This window comes from Cibotium barometz, chromosome 24 (assembly GCF_041138505.1).
Source record: "Cibotium barometz isolate CiBa-2024 chromosome 24, ASM4113850v1, whole genome shotgun sequence".
Taxonomy (NCBI): domain Eukaryota; kingdom Viridiplantae; phylum Streptophyta; class Polypodiopsida; order Cyatheales; family Cibotiaceae; genus Cibotium; species Cibotium barometz.
In genome coordinates, this window is record NC_141069.1 from 1,933,960 (window position 1) to 1,952,641 (window position 18,682).

The 18,682-nt window shown below is 44.5% G+C and overlaps 1 protein-coding gene across 2 annotated transcripts in view; it reads left to right on the forward strand.

Moving 5' to 3' along the window:
- Window positions 1–12,053, forward strand: part of LOC147624792 (cytochrome c oxidase subunit 5b-1, mitochondrial-like) — a 29,156-nt gene extending 17,103 nt beyond the window's left edge. For both annotated transcript variants that reach the window (XM_086818015.1, XM_086818016.1), the window contains exons 4-6: window positions 9,924–9,990; window positions 10,082–10,161; window positions 11,745–12,053. In XM_086818015.1, the coding sequence (XP_086674141.1) occupies window positions 9,924–9,990; window positions 10,082–10,161; window positions 11,745–11,795 (198 nt within the window). In that variant the 3' untranslated portion in view covers window positions 11,796–12,053. The remainder of the gene's footprint in view (window positions 1–9,923; window positions 9,991–10,081; window positions 10,162–11,744) is intronic.
- The last annotated feature ends 6,629 nt before the right edge of the window (window positions 12,054–18,682 follow it).

An 18,682-nucleotide genomic window follows, 5' to 3' on the forward strand; every position in this document is an offset into this window, starting at 1 on the left:
CTCCCTAGCTGCCTTGATTGGATCTCTGCTCTGCCTTCTTATGAGCAGGAGAGGGGTTTTGTAGCCCAGTGGGCGTTTTTTTATAACTAATGAAAGGATCTTTTCTTGGAAAAAAAAATTGCATTAATGGTTAAGTGTTTTGCGAAACCCTCAGGTCCTCCCAGAAGTTTCACCACCTATGGAGCCAAAGGTCCTGAGGAATTCATTGCGCTCATACTTGTGGTCTTGGATGTCCTTCTGCGTATCTTTGAGCTCCCGGCTAACGATTGCACCAACCGAAGCACTTGGATTTTAAGAACTAGGGACGACCGCTAGGGTCTGTGTGGGAGTTGGGCTCACCACGAAAGTTGTGGAGGCTGGGGTGGTTGTCTGTGGAGTGGTAGTCTTCTTTGAACAATCCTTAGAAGTGTGTACTTTTGTCTGAGAAAAGAAACACCTACTCCCCTTGTAGTGACTCGTCTCAATAGCACTCAATTTCTGATCGGTCTTGCCTGCTTGAGCTTTCTGGTCTGGAGTAAGCTTGGGCTCATTGGTCGAGTTCTTGGCACCAGAGGCCGCTGTGCTCTGTCCTGGGAAAGATCACGTTTGGTTCTGGCCTTTTCTGCTTGAGGTAGTTGCCTTGGGAGTGGTAGGCTAGAAAGTCGGGGGATTTCCGCCATTATACTTCATTTCAGCACACCACGCAAGCGAGAGTGCGTCCTCGAAGTTGGTTGGCACTTTCCACTGGATTTGTGTGTGAAGGCCATAAAGGAAGTTCACTTTCGTGTCCTTGTTAGATATGTCCAATTGCAAACATAAGTTCGAAATCTTATTGGCAAACTATAGGACTGGTTGTGCGTTTTGACGCACCCCTTTGAACTCGTCTTCGAGTTGCTCAAGGTAATGGGGTGGTAAAAACTCCCTCTTAAGGTCGAGGACAAACTTTTTTTAAACATAAGCTACCATATCTAGTTTGGTGTGGGCATTCGCCCACTGGGTCCACCAGGTAATGGCCTTACCTTCCAAATACCAACTAGCCAAGATCACTATGTCAGTTATCATTCTTTCTAACTATAGCAAAATAAGCTTCAAATTGATGCAACTAGGAATAAAGAGTTGTGGGGTCGAGTTTACCATTATACTTACTAAAGTTTATTTTCTCGGGAAAATAACTCGAGGAGCGGCCGGTGTCATTCTTGCTTCTAAAGTCGCAAGGTATCTTTTGTGTTTCACGTGTCGCTGGCATCATCTTGTGCAGCAGCATGGGATGCTGCCCGCACAGTCTTCTATCATTCGAATCTCCATTGCTCGTATCTGCAACTCGAGCGTTGAACTTGGCTGCGGTCGTAACCAAGATTGGAGAGGATCTGCTGTCGGGATCTGGGAAACAGAAGGAGAGAGACGAGGAGACGGAGAAAAAGGGACTGGAAAACGGGTGCGCTCTTCCACGGCCAAGATTTGCGGCTTTTGCTCTTCCAATTTGGTGCTTTGTTCTGCGAATGCTCGCATCATCTACTAGAACATATCCTGCACACGCATGTCTGCCGCCCTCGAAGGACTACCTGGTGCACTTTGTTTCCAAGCTCGTCCGTTCTCTCTCTTTGTTGAAGCTCGCCGTAGTAGGAAAATGCACTTCCTTTCCTGAGCGCAATCTGACGATCCACTATGCATGTGGGAGACTTTCAGAGGTTGAAAACCAACCGTCGTCCTAGTGACATGAGTCACACCGAAAGGGTTGGTCTGTCAGAGTCAAAAAACCAATCACACAAGTGAGACAAAAATTTTATTTCTTTTTTGTTGTTGTTGGTTTTTTTGGCTGATTCTTCACACTTGAAGAAGGCTCTGATACCAATGTAACATGCGGAAGCTTGTTGGAAGAATCTCACCACAAAAGCTACTCATAAAGGGGGCCTTACAAAATAGAGCACATTCTTCACCGAGAGTGGAGCATTGAGCAAATGCTTTTCCAATAGTGGAGTTCCTCTTTTTTGAATGGACATCTCAAGGAGCAGGCATGTGTTGAACAATCCCCATGATTTGTGATGCCCGGTTTAGAAGTCAAGATATATAGACTCTGGAAGGCATCGTACGTACTGAGACAGGCCCCTCGAGCTTGGTATGAGAAGACCAAGGTTGCATCCAAACACAGTTTGGATAGGATCCAAACCTTTCACTAACGTTTCCAAACGTTCACTAACGTTTCCAAATGTTAGTGAACGTGGGAGTTTGATTAATGTAGGTTAAAAATTGAAGGGGTAACGCATGTCAACATCACGTTTTTTTCTCTTCTGTTTCTTACGTGCGTGCGGCGCTCTCTCTCTTCGGCGGCGGGCGCTCGTCTGCTGGTCGTGTTGAGCTTCGCCGCTTGGTCGTGCTGGTTGTGCTCGCTCATCGTAAGTCAGTCTCTCTCTCTCTCTCTCTCTCCCTCTCCCTCTCTCTCTCTCTCTCTCTCTCTCCCGCACAGGCCAACCTCTCTCTCTCTCCCTCTTGCACTCGCTCAACTCTCTCTCTCTCTCTCTCTCTCTCTCTCTTCTGCAAGTCTCTCTCTCTGCCCGCCGCCTCAACATTCGAGTCACAGGTATAGCCGAGACACCCGATTCCACTCTCGAGAAAGATGGACAGCTTCTATGCATGAAGCTCGGCTACAGGGAAGAGGACCCTCTCTCCTTCACCAAAGCGTGGAGAGCCGGGAAAGACTCAACATGCTAGCGAGCCCTCATCCTATAGGAGAGACGGAGAGGGTCACCTTCATGAAGAAGAGGGTGATTCTACGAGGATTACAGGGAGATCCCATCTATTTGGATGACGACCTTACAAGGATGCAGATAGAACACAAGAAAACATGCATGCCGAGAGTCCTAGAGGCCCGGAAAGAGGGCAAGAGAGCATTCTATCGCGATGGCTGTGCCATCATCGATGGTAAGGCCACCGATTAGCGCTAGGCGGCCTATGGGACATCGGCTATCGAGGATCCAGATTCACAGATACACATAGCAGTTTAGAAGTGCAATGGAGCACTTTGGACACATCCTGGGAGGATGGAGGAGGTCATGGAGGGACGGGACATCATACTACTTACAGAGACACACCAGAGCCCAGAGAGGGGGCTACCCAAAGTAGAGGGCTATCAGTGGGAGTTTACATACAAGGGGACCACACGGCAGAGCACATCGAGAGGATCTAGAGGTATAGCGGTACTCTTCAAGCGAGAGCTACAGGAGCGCCTACAGGTGGAAGCACGTGACCAGGAGCTAGATACATGTGGATTAGACTGCAGCTCTCAGTAGACAGGGTGTTATACATTGCTCTATGCTACTTCTCTCCTAGAGGATCGAGATATGCCATGACAGTAGAGGAGGAGAGTAGCGGGAAGGAGGAGGACACAAGGCCATTGGGAGAGTCACCATATGCAACCCTTTCAGATGAGATCATACACTACTCCAACCTGGGGGAAGTCCTTATGGGAGACTTCAATGCACGGACACAGAATCGACAATGCGACATTTATGATTTCGAGCACCCCGAGGTGATGGACACACTAGAGGTGGAGGACACGGGAGCTTGCAGGGTGTCAAAGGACATGGGGCCGGATAACACTGGATATGGTTATCACTTACTTGAGCTGGGAGCGCGCAACACCATCTCGTTATTTATAACGGGATGAGACAGTGTGGCAGGATTCATAAGCACTGACATGCTTTCCACGATCTCGGGGGGGGGGGGGGGGGGGGGGGGGGGTATATAGCACAGTGGACTACATCATGGGGTCCATGGAGACCACACAAGCAGTGACATCTTTCACCATCCCCCGCTATCCTATTGGTGCGGATCACCATGTACCTCTTACTGTCACTGGCGAGCTCCACACCGGCACCCACACAGCCCACACGGGCATCGCATACAACTTTCTACTTCACCTATGACTTGGCAGACATATATGAGCATCATGTATATGACGGGCTATTCCAGATGGATCCCCTGTCACCTCTAGACACACTCACCACCTAGCTGTCATCTGTACTACATACGGCCGCCACCCGCAGCTTCCCCCATCATACACACATTGCACACACAGATAGATTTGGGAGCATGCCACAGAATCGGTGGTATGATGATGAGTGCAGAGAGCTATATAGACACCTCCATGCCCAGAGAGCACTAGGGACCATTACACAGAGACATGCAAGCCGACCGATAGGGACCCTCACACACCGTAAGAGGCGTGCATATGAGGCGGCATAGTACTAGGATATATACCACCTACTCATGAGCAGAGATGCAGCCACTGCATGGCGCAAGATGAGAGAGCCTTGCCCTCGTACCCCGATTGAGGATCCACACACACGGCACACACATGCAAAGAGCCTCTACCATATCCCTCAGCAGCCGCCCATACCACAGTCACAGGAGTCCCGCCCTACCACCTCTACTTTCTTTACCGCCTCGATGGTAGAGAGACATAGCATGGGAGATCGGCTGACCACACAGGTATACAGAGTGAGCATCTTATTTATGCAGCTGACACACTGGGACCCTTTGTTGCTCACCTCTTTAATAGGGCACTAGTGGAGGGCCTACCAGCTGAGTGGACTATGCACACCATCGTGCCTCTCCACAAAGCGGGAGACATGCTAGACCCTAGCAACTACATGACTATCATGATTGGTCATACATTGGCCAAAACTTTATGGCGCAGTGCTCGAGGCAGAGTTGAGCTCATATGCAGAGAAGGAGGGATTGCGAGCACCAGGGCAGGTTGGATTCCGACGAGCTTTCTTCACTATTGACCATATATTCACTCTGAGATGTTTGATTGACCAGGCTAGGGCGCGGGAGAAGAGATTATATTGCTGCTTTGTGGATTTCTGCAAAGCATTTAACACGGTGCCACGAGAGAGACTCTTCCAGCGCCTACAGTCATATTGGGGATCCCATCAGAGATGGTTTGGGACATCTATGCTTTATATGAGAAGGTCCTCGAGCGCATACGATGCCCCGAGGGAGCTATCTGATAGCACCATAGGTGTGAAGCAAGGATGCCCACTCTCTCCTACACTATTTGGGCTATACATCGATGAGGTGGTTGACTTCATTGGTCACGGTGGTGGGGATGGGGTAGACATCTCAGGTACCACAATCCACATTATGCTATATGTAGATGATATTATTCTGGTCTCTGAGTCGCGGATGGGACTATAGCACCATCTCCATGCACTCGATGACTTCTTCTCACAAAGGGGGTTACACTGAACCTTGGGAAAACCAAGGCCATGATTTTTCACACCTCAGGGCCGGTTCAACGACAGGCCATCTTCACACTAGCAGGAGGACAGGTAGGGGTGGTAGACTCATATGTGTACTTGGGGATTACATTTACGACTCTGCCAGAAAGATTTACTATGGCACAGGCAACCAGGGATAGACTCACATGAGGGTATGCAGCTCTGGCCATGCTAGAGAGACAGTGTCACCAGGCACACTTCCAGGAGCCTCGCACGAAGGGGTGGTTGTTTGGCACACAGTCACCCCTGCTTTGATGTATGCTACAGCAGTATGGGTACCTGGGCTCGCCACCTCCACATGGTCTCAGATAAAGAGGCCTCAGATTCTCATGCTCTCACGGATGATCCGCAGCAAACCCTCCGTCCCACATGACATTGTCCGGATGGAGTTTGCTGTGCCTCCTATGCTAGTAGAGGCCCTCTTCCAGACGATCTGCTTCATACAGAGGATCAGAGATATGCCATCAGATCGACTCTCACATAGAGCTTTTGAGGCGTCCGGGCAGCTTGCAGAGAGTGGAGATAGGAGATCATTGTATTCATAGATCATACAGTGGCTCACTCAACATGGTCTCGACATAGATCACCTGCCACCTTTCCAGTATGATATACATGCACCACACATCCAGCTCTCACTGTGAGAGGAATAGAGTCCTTCGGCAGGATTTATGGCAGCGACCCTCAAGAGCATTGGATTACTCCTAGTCAACCTCTACCGCCGAAGATGCTATACTACAGAGATCAGTTTATGCGTATGTCAGCGGATGGATTCATATAGAGACCTAGATACATGGATGTGTACATGCCTCACAGTGCCTGAATGGCGATTGGCCAGCTCAGAGTGTCATCACACTAGCTTGAGATTGAGGCAGGTAGGACAGCACGGATCCCTAGAGCAGAGAGGATATGCAGACTATGCTAGGAGGAGGTTGAGAGTGAGGAACATTATGTATGGAGATACAGAGCATATAGTGTCATTAGAGAGAGATACACCACCATCTTTAGTACATCCCTCACTCTGCCAGATCATGGAGTTCGCAGAGACCAGCACAGATTTGGCCAGTTCTTGCTAGAGACACAACGCCACAGAGAGACATTGATACGGACTCACACCACAGGGAGAGGTGGGCGACAGCTCCAGCTCCAGTTCACTGATTTCTTCCAGAGATCTATCCCAGTGCCTACCCTAACACAGGAGGGGGTTACACTTCAGCGCGCTGCGGATCTCCGAGCCAGACGGAGACCGAGAGCACCAGGCTACCAGACTCCCAGACTAAATCAGAGGGAGATCACAGAGATACGGGCTCGACATCAGCACCATATCCAGGAGCGGCTAGCTCACTTACACTCACACTCGGAGATCATGCTCCAAGGTATTTTTACCTCGCCATCGCCTATGTATCACATATTACACCCCCATTATGGTACTGGTTGGAGCTAGATAGATCTGCATTGCATTCTTGTATACCCTACGCATATAGGTTGCATATTGAGCCTCTAGCAGTAGTGCTCTATCCATCACACCCTCCCACTAGCTCAGTACTTTCATACTTTATTTCATGTTGATTTTGTCCTTTTATTTTTTTGGACATCCAAAAGACATTGACAGTTGTACATTGATTTGTCTCATAGGTCGAGTTCGGCCTCTAGTAGACGTTAATATAGCTCTCTCTCTCTCTCTCTCTCTCTCTCTCTCTCTCTCTCTCTCTCGCGCTCTCTCTCGCTCGACTCTCTGTCCCACAAGGCTCTCTCTACTGCACCTGCCCAGACCCTTACACAGGCTGAAATTTTATTCTTATTGTGCTTGAATTTTGAAATATATTTTAAAACTCTCGGGTCGTGACTCGTCTTGACATTTCTCCATTTTCTTGATTGCTTTTTGTGCACATGCCATAGATGCCTCGTGCACCGAGTTCCGTATGGGCAAGGCACACCCAACACCCTAGGTGTCGGTCGCTCCAACAGGCGCGTGTGGAAGTGCAGATATTGTGGAGGAGTATTTACTAGCACATCCACTCGTGTTGGCCATATTGTGGAGGAGTATTTACTATCATGTTGGCCAAGCTATGGGAGGTGGCATTGGACCATGTTCATTGATGAATCTTCAAACTTTATATTTCAAAATTTTATAAGTATATATATCGGGGGCAATGTTCACTACGTTTGGAATCTTTTCAGCCCGTTTTCCAAAGGTACTGTACGTATCGTTCACTACGTTTGGAACCACCTGGAGCAGACACATATATTGTGAGTATTGGTCTTTCTAAAAGCTTGCTAGATGTAAATTTGTACATTTTCTCTGAGCAGAGAAAGTACATGATCAATAGTCCTTTATGTGGATGATGTCATTTCGACACGGAACCATTAGGAGAAGATCCAATAGACTAAGGAGATGGTGAGTTTAGTGTTTGAAACGACAAACCTTGGCTTATACATTTTTGTTTGGGGATTGAGGTCTGGTAGGAGCGATTACATCTTCATTTCTCAGCGGAAGCACGCAAGAGAAATACTCTAGGCATTTAGTATGGCCGAGTTAAGTGAGTTGGCACCCCTATGGAGGTTGGTGCAAAGTTGTGAAGAGGACACTTCTCCACTTGTGGATATGAAAAGAGTATAGGAGGTTGGTGCGGAGTTTGATCTTCTTAAGCATTACACGGCCAAACATTAGCTTTGCAGTTGGTGTATTGAGCAGGTTCTCAAATTAGCTCCAGAAGAACCATTGCAAGGTAGGGATATAATACATCTAAGGTACACTTGGGTACGACATTACTCACACCACGGGTAAGTCTTTGATTGGATATTCTGATTCAAATTATGCAGAAGATTGGTTATAAATTGGGGGCCACTTCTTGGGAGGTCATCCATCCCAGGAGTGTTCATGCCACTGCTTGCTTAACCTCGATCACTCTATTCCCTTCCAAGCCTCGAAAATTGGTGGATGAGGGATGATAATGGCCGTGGTCTTCTATTATTTATGTATGAACTCATTATCGGCAATATGCATGTGGTATGTAGACGGCCTTGCCATGACCTTTCAACACCCTCCCTTGATGGCTAGGATGTAGGGTACCGAGAGGCTCTAACAACACTTCGCTCAGAGGTCTGCGTGCTCTCACAGAGATGTCACCTGGCTATTCCAACATATGCCCACCTGCTAGTGATTACTCCGAGCATACAAGCACGACGTAGCCTTCTTAGTTGTACACGCATTCGGCCTTCGTTCAGCTCCATGGAGAGGAATTGGTAAGTCGACCAGCTCCTCTAACAACATCCCAACATGCCCTCCTTGGCTTTGATACCATGTTGGAAATTGGGGGCCACTTCTCAGGAGCTCACCCATCCCAATAGTGTTCACACTACTGGGCGCTTAACCTCCACCACTCTATTCCCTTCCAAGCCACAAAAATTGGTGCGAGGGGAGATGATAATGGTCCTAGTCTTCTATTATTTGTGTATGATTTCATTATCCTTGACACGATCCATGTGGTATGTAGATGGTCAAGACATAACCTTCCAACAAGATTTTGATAGTAGGATGTGAGTTTTTGGCTATTGTTTCACTTGTATTTAGAGTTACCTCGTGGATTATTAAAAAGAAACTTATAATGGCAATTTCCTCTAGATAGGGTGGCCAAGTGGACAGTCCAGTTGGACACTCCAGCATGCAGATTCTGGAGCGCACCACTCCAAGGCATTTAAGGCACAAGGCAGCATGCTATGCTTCATGTGAAGTAGTCTGGTTGAGGAGAATTATGGGGGACACGGGTGTGGCTCAGGAGCATCCAATTGAGGAGTTGTATGACAATCAAAGTTGCATGGCAATTGTGAAGAACGAGGTGTTCCATGCTTGAACGAAGCAGATCGAGATACAGTATCACTTTGTGCACGACCTGATCTTGGATGGAGAGGTCGCGAGCTGTTGACAAGGGAGAATTGTGCGGATGTCTTCACAAAGGCTCTTGGGGGAGATCTGCTAGAGCAACGGCGTATTCATTGGCTTAGCGTTGGACCGAAGAGGTAGTTCACCTATGGGTGGACATTGAGGGGGGAAGGGGGGTGGGTGTTGGAAATCAATGCTCCACCCTCGTCATTGTCAACTGGGCGGGAGATGGGTTGCTCCATTTTGTAAGGCCCCTTGTATGAGGAGTAGTAGTTGTATTGAGCACATGCGCGAGCCCGCCAGCCCCTAGTTGAGACATTGGATGTTGGCCATGTGTGGCCGGATGGTTAGGAGACAACTTATGTAGACTTGGCACCATGCCAAGTAGAATGCATGCAAGTGCGGGTCTCTACCCTAGTGTGGGACTCTAGCCAACCCAAAACTCGAGTGCAAATAACCATCAAATCTCTATGAGTACTGTAGGAGGTGGACTCCATCACAGCTTTGCGCTGTGTCATGGAGGAGGATAGCTAGTATTTTTTTTTCCTTTCATGTTTTATTTTCATACAATTATCCACATATCATGTGTATTCTTTTAGTCTCATAGACCCTTTGGGTCTTTTGTAGACGTAAGACTTTCTTTCTCATAGCCATCGATCTCGGCCCATGGTTGATTGTGAAGTAGATTGTGCTAAGCCGCCGTGTATACTTCAGGAGAACCCTTAATGTTGTTTTTTTTTTCTTTATTGTTATTTATAGAACTGACCACTTGTTTGATTCAGGAAAGCCCAGCAATCATTCAGTCACGTCATGATGAGCGCATTGTGGGCTGCTCTGGAGGAGTAGGTGGTATGTACTTGTGAGCCACCTTTTTTGTGTTAAATCATGCTGAAGGTAAAAAAAAGAGCTTATTACATTCCCTTGACCTTTCTTGCTTCAGAGGACGAGCATGATGTTGTTTGGTTCAAGCTGAAGAAGGGGGAGTTGTATGAATGCACAGTTTGCACACAAGTGTTCCAGGTGTGTGTTTTAGCTATTCAGATTTGCATTAATTTCAAGCATCCTTAAGGAGCTTGGTGCTTATACTATGTGATGCTGCTTGTTAGAAAGGCTTATCTGGCCATATTTTATTTGGCTCTTTTCTTGCATTAACTGGAAAACTTTGGGCAGTAAGATAACAGAGAGATGTGCTTTTCTTGGTAAGGGGTCCTGCTTTTTATTGGGCTTCTTAGCACTAGCTTTTTTAAAGCTGTCTGGTTCATATCTGCTGCAAGAACAGCATTAGGTTTTGTAGGATAAGAGGAAGCCATTACATTTTGTCAATTTTTCTCTGTATAATTTGGTCTGGCGATTGTTGCTAACTGAACAAAAGATTGTTTGCTATCCATGGGACAGCCTTGTCTTGGATTGGACTCAAGCTGTTTATGGACCTGTTATGGGCTGCTTTACCACTCCCTTTGTCTGTGCGTTCACTGCTCTATACCTACCCCTTCCGTACTGAATATGGTTGTCCTGTAGCACCCCTTGGTTGAGCCCTGTCGATGGGTTTTGCTGCTGTGGATAGCCACCAACTGTGTGCTGTCCTGAAGCCTGAATAGGGCTGCGTTTTTTATCAGATCAACCCCTTGGATGATGTGCGTAACTGCACTGCTGTGACCTGGTTGCCCTTCTTGTATGGTGCGTTTGCTCTTTCCCTGCCGTTGGATGCTTGGAAGCACTACTTCCCTTGGCACTGGCCCACAAGATTTATGGTTCTCAAGATAATATCTTAGGCCTCAGGTCACCCCTATATATAGGCAATGGGCATCCAAAGGGCTAGGTTTGGCACAGGTAGCCTCAAAAGATGTGCCCTTAATTCAGTGTAAATAGGCGCCCTTCATTGCCCCTCCTTTTGGTCCACCTTAAAAGGGTGCCCATGGGCTGTCCACAGCCATGGCCCCAAAAATGACCATTATTAGTAATCATATAAGTGCATGGATTTCACACATGGCCAGACCTAATTGCTGGAAACTTGGACGCAAGGACTTGACACTGACTTAGCTTTTCCAAACACTCGACCAATGGGTCTAATAAGTGTCCAGTTGGGCTTGTACAACCATTAAAACTTACAAAGAGGTTACAAAATGACTTCTGCCACAGGCACGACCAGACCAAACCCTAATGACCTAGATCGATGTGTCCCATGGAATAGGGCTCACAACATGCTCAAGGCCATCATAAAAGGGATCCTGTCCTAGATGAACCACATACCACGGTCTTGTCATCGAGAGCTGGAGCGCATCCCCCCCCCCCCCCCCCGCCCCCAGGCTGCATTTCTGCCAGCCTTTGTTCTTTCCCCACCTCCCCTGTCCTGTTCGCTGCGTGTCGCCTGCTCTAGCGCTTCTTGTGCGGCCTGCTTCCTGCCCTCCTGCGTGCATGCTGTGCATGCCCTCACCTCCTTCCTTCGGTTCTGCTGTTTGCTAGTCACAGATCGAGGAAAGACTGTCCATTCATATCATCGTTGTGCAAGTTTCTAGTTTTTGGGTGATTTTTTGTTTTGTTTTGCAAATGGTCAAAGTATGTATGCTGTGATGAGTTAAACCTTTTTTTGGACAAAATTGCAGTTGGAAGTGGTGGGACCCGGAGGACCTCCTGGAGGGCATCATCATCATTAGTAGTCCTTGTCTGTTGTCAGGACCTTCCAATCCTCTTGACAGTAAAGATTTTTGTAGTACTGGGAGCCAAATAAACACTATTTAGCAATCAAAAATCTGGATGTTCAATCATTGCTGTTCCACACTGAGTTTTGATCCTAGAGGTTTCTCTCCAAAGTTTTCAGTCCACTTCCATCACAGAGCCTTACGGAGTCTCAATAACTTACATTGTGCAAACTCCATGGGAGGCCTATCATCAATAAGAATGACCTTTTCAAACCTTGTCTTTGAAATCACACACCAACTGGCATGGTATCTAGTTCTTCACCCAATCTTTCCCAATTCTTAATGGGGTTATGGTCTTGGCAGTTTTTCCTTTTGTGAATATAATGGTTGCCTATGAAATTGTTGGATACTGGTGTTGTTCCTTTTACTGGGTAATTGTGTTAAATTTTCTATTGCTTTTCTTGATCCTGTCATGTTGTATACTTATAAGATTTTATCTCCCACCATGCTTTTGAATCAGCTCTTATTTTACACATGGCCGCGAGTGCCTGTTTATATGCTATTTACAATTACCCTGCACTCTTGTTCTCTGACACGTGGATTTCAAGTTACTAGTCACTGATATGCATATCCTACCATAAGTTGCAGTATAGGAACACACTTGATGGTGGAAGTATCAATTTTTGGTGGTGATGAGACCAATGCTTGTGGGTATGGAGCTTACCGTGATTGCTTTGTTTAGACAGCATCTGATGACGTTAATGGGGATGTCGTAGTTTCTAGTCCATACTATGCATAATGAAGTTAATGGTTATAGGCTTGTGGATGGACTACCATGAGGTTATAACTTGCACTTTCTTAAAAGGTGAAATTGTGGATTCATCTAGGTATAATTTTTTTGCCGTATTAGCGGACATGCAAATCACATCGTGAAGTTTTCGTCCAAGTTGCGGTCAATGATATTGTGCATAATTCTTTTTATCTTTAGTGGTGGATGTGCCCTATCAACTACCTTTTTGTTGTAATAATTCTTTCTATTTGTTATATTCCCTTAGTGCTAGGCTTCATTATGATTGGGTTTGCCTTGTATCTCCGTAGATTGATAGAAACTTAATACGGAGACCTTATGAATGTATGCTCTTGTGTGTGTGTGTGTGTTTGGGGGGGGGGGGGGTTGAGCATAAATTGATACCAAGTTCTACTCCCACTATTGGGCACTAATGACTTTAGTGGGGTTGTCGTAGTATCTAGTCCATACTATGCATAATGGAGTTGATGGTTATAGTGTCTTGTGGATGGACTACCATGAGGTTATAACTTGCACTTTCTTATAAGGTGAATTTGGGCATATTCTTGGATTCATCTAGGTATATATTTTTGCCGTATTAGCGGACATCCAAATTCACGTTGTGAAGTTTTCATCCAAGTTGCGGCTTGTTGATAGTGTCAATTCTTTCTATCTTTAGTGTGCTGTTGCGTGCATATGCCCTATCGACTACCTTTTTGTTGTAATAATTCTTTTTATTTGTTATATTCCATTAGTGCTAGGCTTCATTATGTCTGAGTCGACTTGGCATCTTTGGAGTTTAACAGAAACTCAGTACGCAGACCTTCGTATGAATGTACGCTGTTACGTGCGTGGGCTTGAGTGTGGGTGATACCAAGTTCTACACCCACCATTGGGCATTGATGATGTTAGTGGGGATGTTGTAGTATGTAGTCCATACTATGTATAATTGTCTTGTGGATGGATTGCCATGAGGCTATAACTTGCACTTTCTTATAAGGTGAATTTGGGCTTGTTCTTGGATTCATCCAAGTATATATGCATTTGTCTCCACACACCGATGTTGCATCAACCATCAGTGTGTTGTAGAGGTACATCTCTTGATGCACATCCAATTTAGCCATTCCTTTTTTTGAATACCTTTTTGCACATTGTAGATGGCCTGAGATTGTTTGAGAGATAAACCACTCTTATCGCATTGCTAATGTGATTGGAAGCTAAATCTCTTTGAATCAATGGTATATTTCTTCAAGAATTTTCAAGGGGCATGTTAATGATGTTCATATGCTTCAAGAAATTAGTAGTCTCACATGTTGATGATGTTTCATATGTTCTTACACACACACACACACACACACACACACACACACACACACACACTTTTTTTGTTACATGGTATATTACAAGTGGGAAACCTCCAAGTGGAGTGGAAAAACCACAATCAAACTACAGTAAACATAAGGAAAGTTACAAACCTAGCTGTCCAAGTACGAGACAACTAAAGTTCAAAAGCCGTCAAAGAACACTTGTAGATGAAAAGAATCCTGAAGAGAAAAGAAAGGATCTCTTGAAGAAATCAAAACATGAAATATCTTATGTTGTAAAGATTAGTTGATTTCTTGCATAATAGACGGACTGTAGGGTCCAAATTTTGGTCCATGCAATGAAAGTATCAAATTTTGGCAAATTGGGGGAAATGTTGCCAAATAGCCAAAAGAATTTTCCAAAAGATGTGCCCACAAATCTCGGATAAAGGTGTAGTGACAATCTATCTAGAAGTGCACGGGAATGGGGGTACAACCATAGAAGATGATAGAGTGTCTCTTAGGTGGATGTGAACATCTTCTACAAGATGCTAGAGCAATACGTCTTTCAGCCAAAAAACTATCACAACCGGTAAGGCACCAACGAGGCATCTCCAAAAGAAGACTTTCTGTTTGAGGGATTATTTACTCTTTCAGATCTTCAATAGAGCCACCCTCTCACCACCGAGAAGGCTTGTTAATGTGCCATAACGAGTTTCTGTGAGCTTGTATCCAAGGAGGAGGAAGAAGCCATTTGTATGCACTGGTTGCAATCAGATTGCGAAGGGGCACTGTGCAATAGCCTACATTTTGACCCACCAAAATCCAATCATCCAGGGTATGAATTAATTGTAGAGGAGGTTTAGGCTAAAAATCATGCAATAAAGAAACTATGATTCACCATATTGGTCTATGATGTAAACCCAGATTGTAAAGGGCCATAGCTTGTGGAAAAGAAAGAACATAGCCATTGTCATTCAATACATCCTCAACATATCTGATTGCTTCGGTAGAAAGGTAATATAACTTTCTTGGTTGTAACAGAGCGAGAGGCGGCTGAAATGCACGACTCCAATGAATGATTTCTTTGTGAAGAGAATTGCCTTGATTATTCCATGTACCAGACCATTTTATTTGAGACATATGAGTTTGCCAGTCGTGGATTAGTTTTGTGGAGAATAGGCATGAGTGATTATCCAATGCTCAAAACTTAAAGTTTTCATTACCGCAACAAGTCTTCATAACATTAAAGTCTAGGGCTGTTTTTGTTGCAAGAAACTCAAAAGAAGAGAAGCTTTTCTGCAATAGCATGAAAGCATAAATTCAGTATATTGAGGCCACCATGCATTCTTGGAGTACATGCTAAATGCTTTTTAAGTAGCCTAATGGGTTTCCTGGCCACCTTAGTATGCCACAAATATGCTAAGGTTGCAGACATGAAACTATCCAAATCGGTAGAAGACCAGGGAACAAGAGGCATCTGAAACTGAATATAAGCCCTTATAATAGATTGCACAATTCTCAATCTAACATGCAATGTCCAAGTGTATAATTTCCAAAATTGAAGTTTGAAAATGAGCTTGTCCAACACCCATTGTCGTTCTCTCTTTAGAGAGACATTCCAACCCAAAGGATATCCAAGATGCTTGACTATCTAATTTGGTAAAATTATTTGGCTTGGCCAAAGAATAGAGTGCCAGTCACAATGCTTAAGCGAAAGAAGCTTAGACTTAGCAAAATTGATTTTCAAGCATGTTGCAAGACCAGACAAGTCTAGAGCATCCATAATTATTTTAACATCATCTTGGGTGCTCCTTGGAAAGAAAAATGAGTCATTCGCATAAGCTTGGCTAACAAAGTGATTTACATCCGAAATCTGTATGCCATGTAGCTTGTCCTCTAGTAGCAGTTTGTCCAATAATAAGAGCATGGGACGAGTGGCTATTGCTTAAAGCACTGCACTGAGAGGACAACCTTATCGTATGATTTGCCTAGAGACCATAAATATGAAAGACCCTTTTGTAATATACATCAAGTAGTTCTTCCTTCATAGAGCCAGTAAACAATATTTCTCATCTTAGGCCCGACGCCCATATTTTCCATGGCATTGGCAATTAACTGCCATTGTACTGTGTTAAATGCTTTTTCTATGTAATCTGCATCATGTCCTACTGAGTATATTTCACATATTCAATGTAAGCATTGGCAATGTTATCCATTATTTGTCTTCTGGGCAGCACAAAACCATATTGTGCAAGGTGTAGACCTTCATATAAAATATTCTTCAAATGGTTAACCAACATTTTTGTAAACGAGTTTGTAAACCACAAGCATAAGAGTTATTGGTCTCCAATCTGATAACTTTTCACAAAGATGTTTTTTGGGAAGTAAACAAACCAATCTTTCTTTCAAAGAAGAAGGCAGTCTTCCCTAATGCCAACAACAATTATTCATGAAAAGCAACTCAGATTTCAGCATATCTCAGAAGGCCATATCTTTTTTTACTGTGAGGTCATCCCAGCTTGGGGATTTCCATTTGCCCAAATTGTGCAACGCATGTTGTAATTCATCCATGGTGAATTCAACCTGCAAATCAGATGCATGCTAGTAGGACATAATTCTATTCACATTGCGAAGCAACAGGTGCCATGCATCCATAATTCTTCGAGCTAATTCATTGGGGGCAGTAAAAAGGTCACTGAAGTAGCCATAAACTTCCCTTTCTAATTGTTGCGTATTGTCAATCCAACAATCATAGTGATTCTTAACTCTATGAATGCATTGTAAACGGGGAAAAAACCTCCTAAAGAGGGAAAAAGTACCCCGACTGGTCCTAGTGTGTTGCACACATAACTACCAAATATGGCTACAAATCCCCTTGGGAGGAGTGATGATGTGAACAAGGGGTGAGCTGGGACTAGAAGTATAGAGATGTGCCAAGCTCGTTGGACTCTGATTGGGAGCCTAGACTAGTCCTCAAAGGGAAGTAAGTTTAAAGCTTTGTGAAAATCTTTAAACTTCTCTCGTGGAAGAGCCTTCATGAACAAATCTGCTAAGTTGTCCTATGTTGGCACATAAGCCAAGCTGATTTTCTCTCTAGAGCATCTCTCCCTGACATAATGATAATGCATCTCAATGTTCTTTGTGCAAGCATGAAAAGCTGGATTCCTCACAATTGCCATAGTGCTTTGATTGTCAATGAAGATGGTAGTGGGTGGCTGAGGACTCGCCAATACCCAAATCAGCAACAATAAGGCGCCTGAGCCAAACACACTCAACTGTAGTTGTAAACACTACCTTGTACTCAGCTTCACATCTAGAAGTGGCCACAGTGGGTTACTTCTTGTTGCTGAGCCATGATATACATGAATCACCAAGGCAAAAGCAAAAACCACTCGTGGACACTCGTGTGTCATAACATCCAGCCCAGTCTGAGTTTGTAAATGCATGCAACTATGATTTACCCCCCTTGGGATAAAATAACCCAAATTGCTTAGTGCCCTTTAGGTAACGGAACACCCATTCAACAGATTGCCAATGCTTTGTGCGTAGGCTATGCATAAATATGCTCAATATTGAGACCACATTACTGAATGTCAAGCCTGATGTTACACAAAAAGAAAAGCATCCAACAGCTTCTTGATATAAGCTTGCATCAAAAGAGTCACCTGCATTTTCAAGACTTAGTCAAAAACCTGGCTCCAGGGTGTAGCCATAGGTTTACAATCCTCAAGATTGAATCTCTTCAATAATGCATTTATGTATTTTCTTTGCAGAGGGCATAACAATGCCATTATTATGCAGCCAAAATAATGCCTAAATAATAGTGCAACGGTCCAAGATCTGACATCTTAAAAGACTTCTCTAAATCAGATAAAAGCTAAAATATGATCATCATTAGGGACTTTGAGCAGCATGTCATCAACATATAACATGATGACCAATAAAACATCCTTAGCCCCCTTAATATAGAGGGTACTGTGAGTTGGACTGTTGCAAAGATCATGTGCAACCGAGTATGCATGTATCTTTTTGTACCATGCTCTGGGAGCCTGATTAAGACCATATAAAGCTTTTTTCAATCTGCATACTTTTGAAATCTAAAACCACGAGGTTGAAATACATAGACCTCCTTATGCAAATCTCCATTCAAGAAAGCAGTTTTGATATCCAACTAACGTACATTCCAACTGAAACTGAATGTAATAATAGTCCACGTGGTAGTCATACGACATGTGGGTAGTACAAAGGTTTCACCATAATGCCTTTCACTTGTGCATAACCCTTTGCAACAAGCTTAGCTTTGTATTACTACTCAACACTGCCATCCACTCTACATTTGAGCTTGTAAACCCATTCTATACCAATAGCCTTCTTGCCAAGAGGCAAGTCTATGAAATCCCATGTATCTTTTTAAAGTATCGAATCATACTCATATTGCATAGCACACATCCAATTTTAGATTCCTTTGCTTCATCAAAGGAGACAGGTTCCTCTTCATCACATAAACTGGCAATAAGATATACCCAAGTATATTGGTAATAATCATCAATGAATGTGACAAAATAGAGGTAGTCCCCAATAGATGGTGTCCTCATAGGACCACATACATCGCTGTGTATAAGCGCTGCAATTTTTGGACAGCTCTAACTGAACCATCTTTGGGAAATGATATCCGCTACATTTTTCCAAGAATATAGCCCTCACAAACATATTTGATAGGGGCTTCAAGATGTGGCAACTCAGACACCATGTCATGTTTATACAAACGCAACAAACTACCAAAGTTCAAGTGACCAAAGTGTGCATGC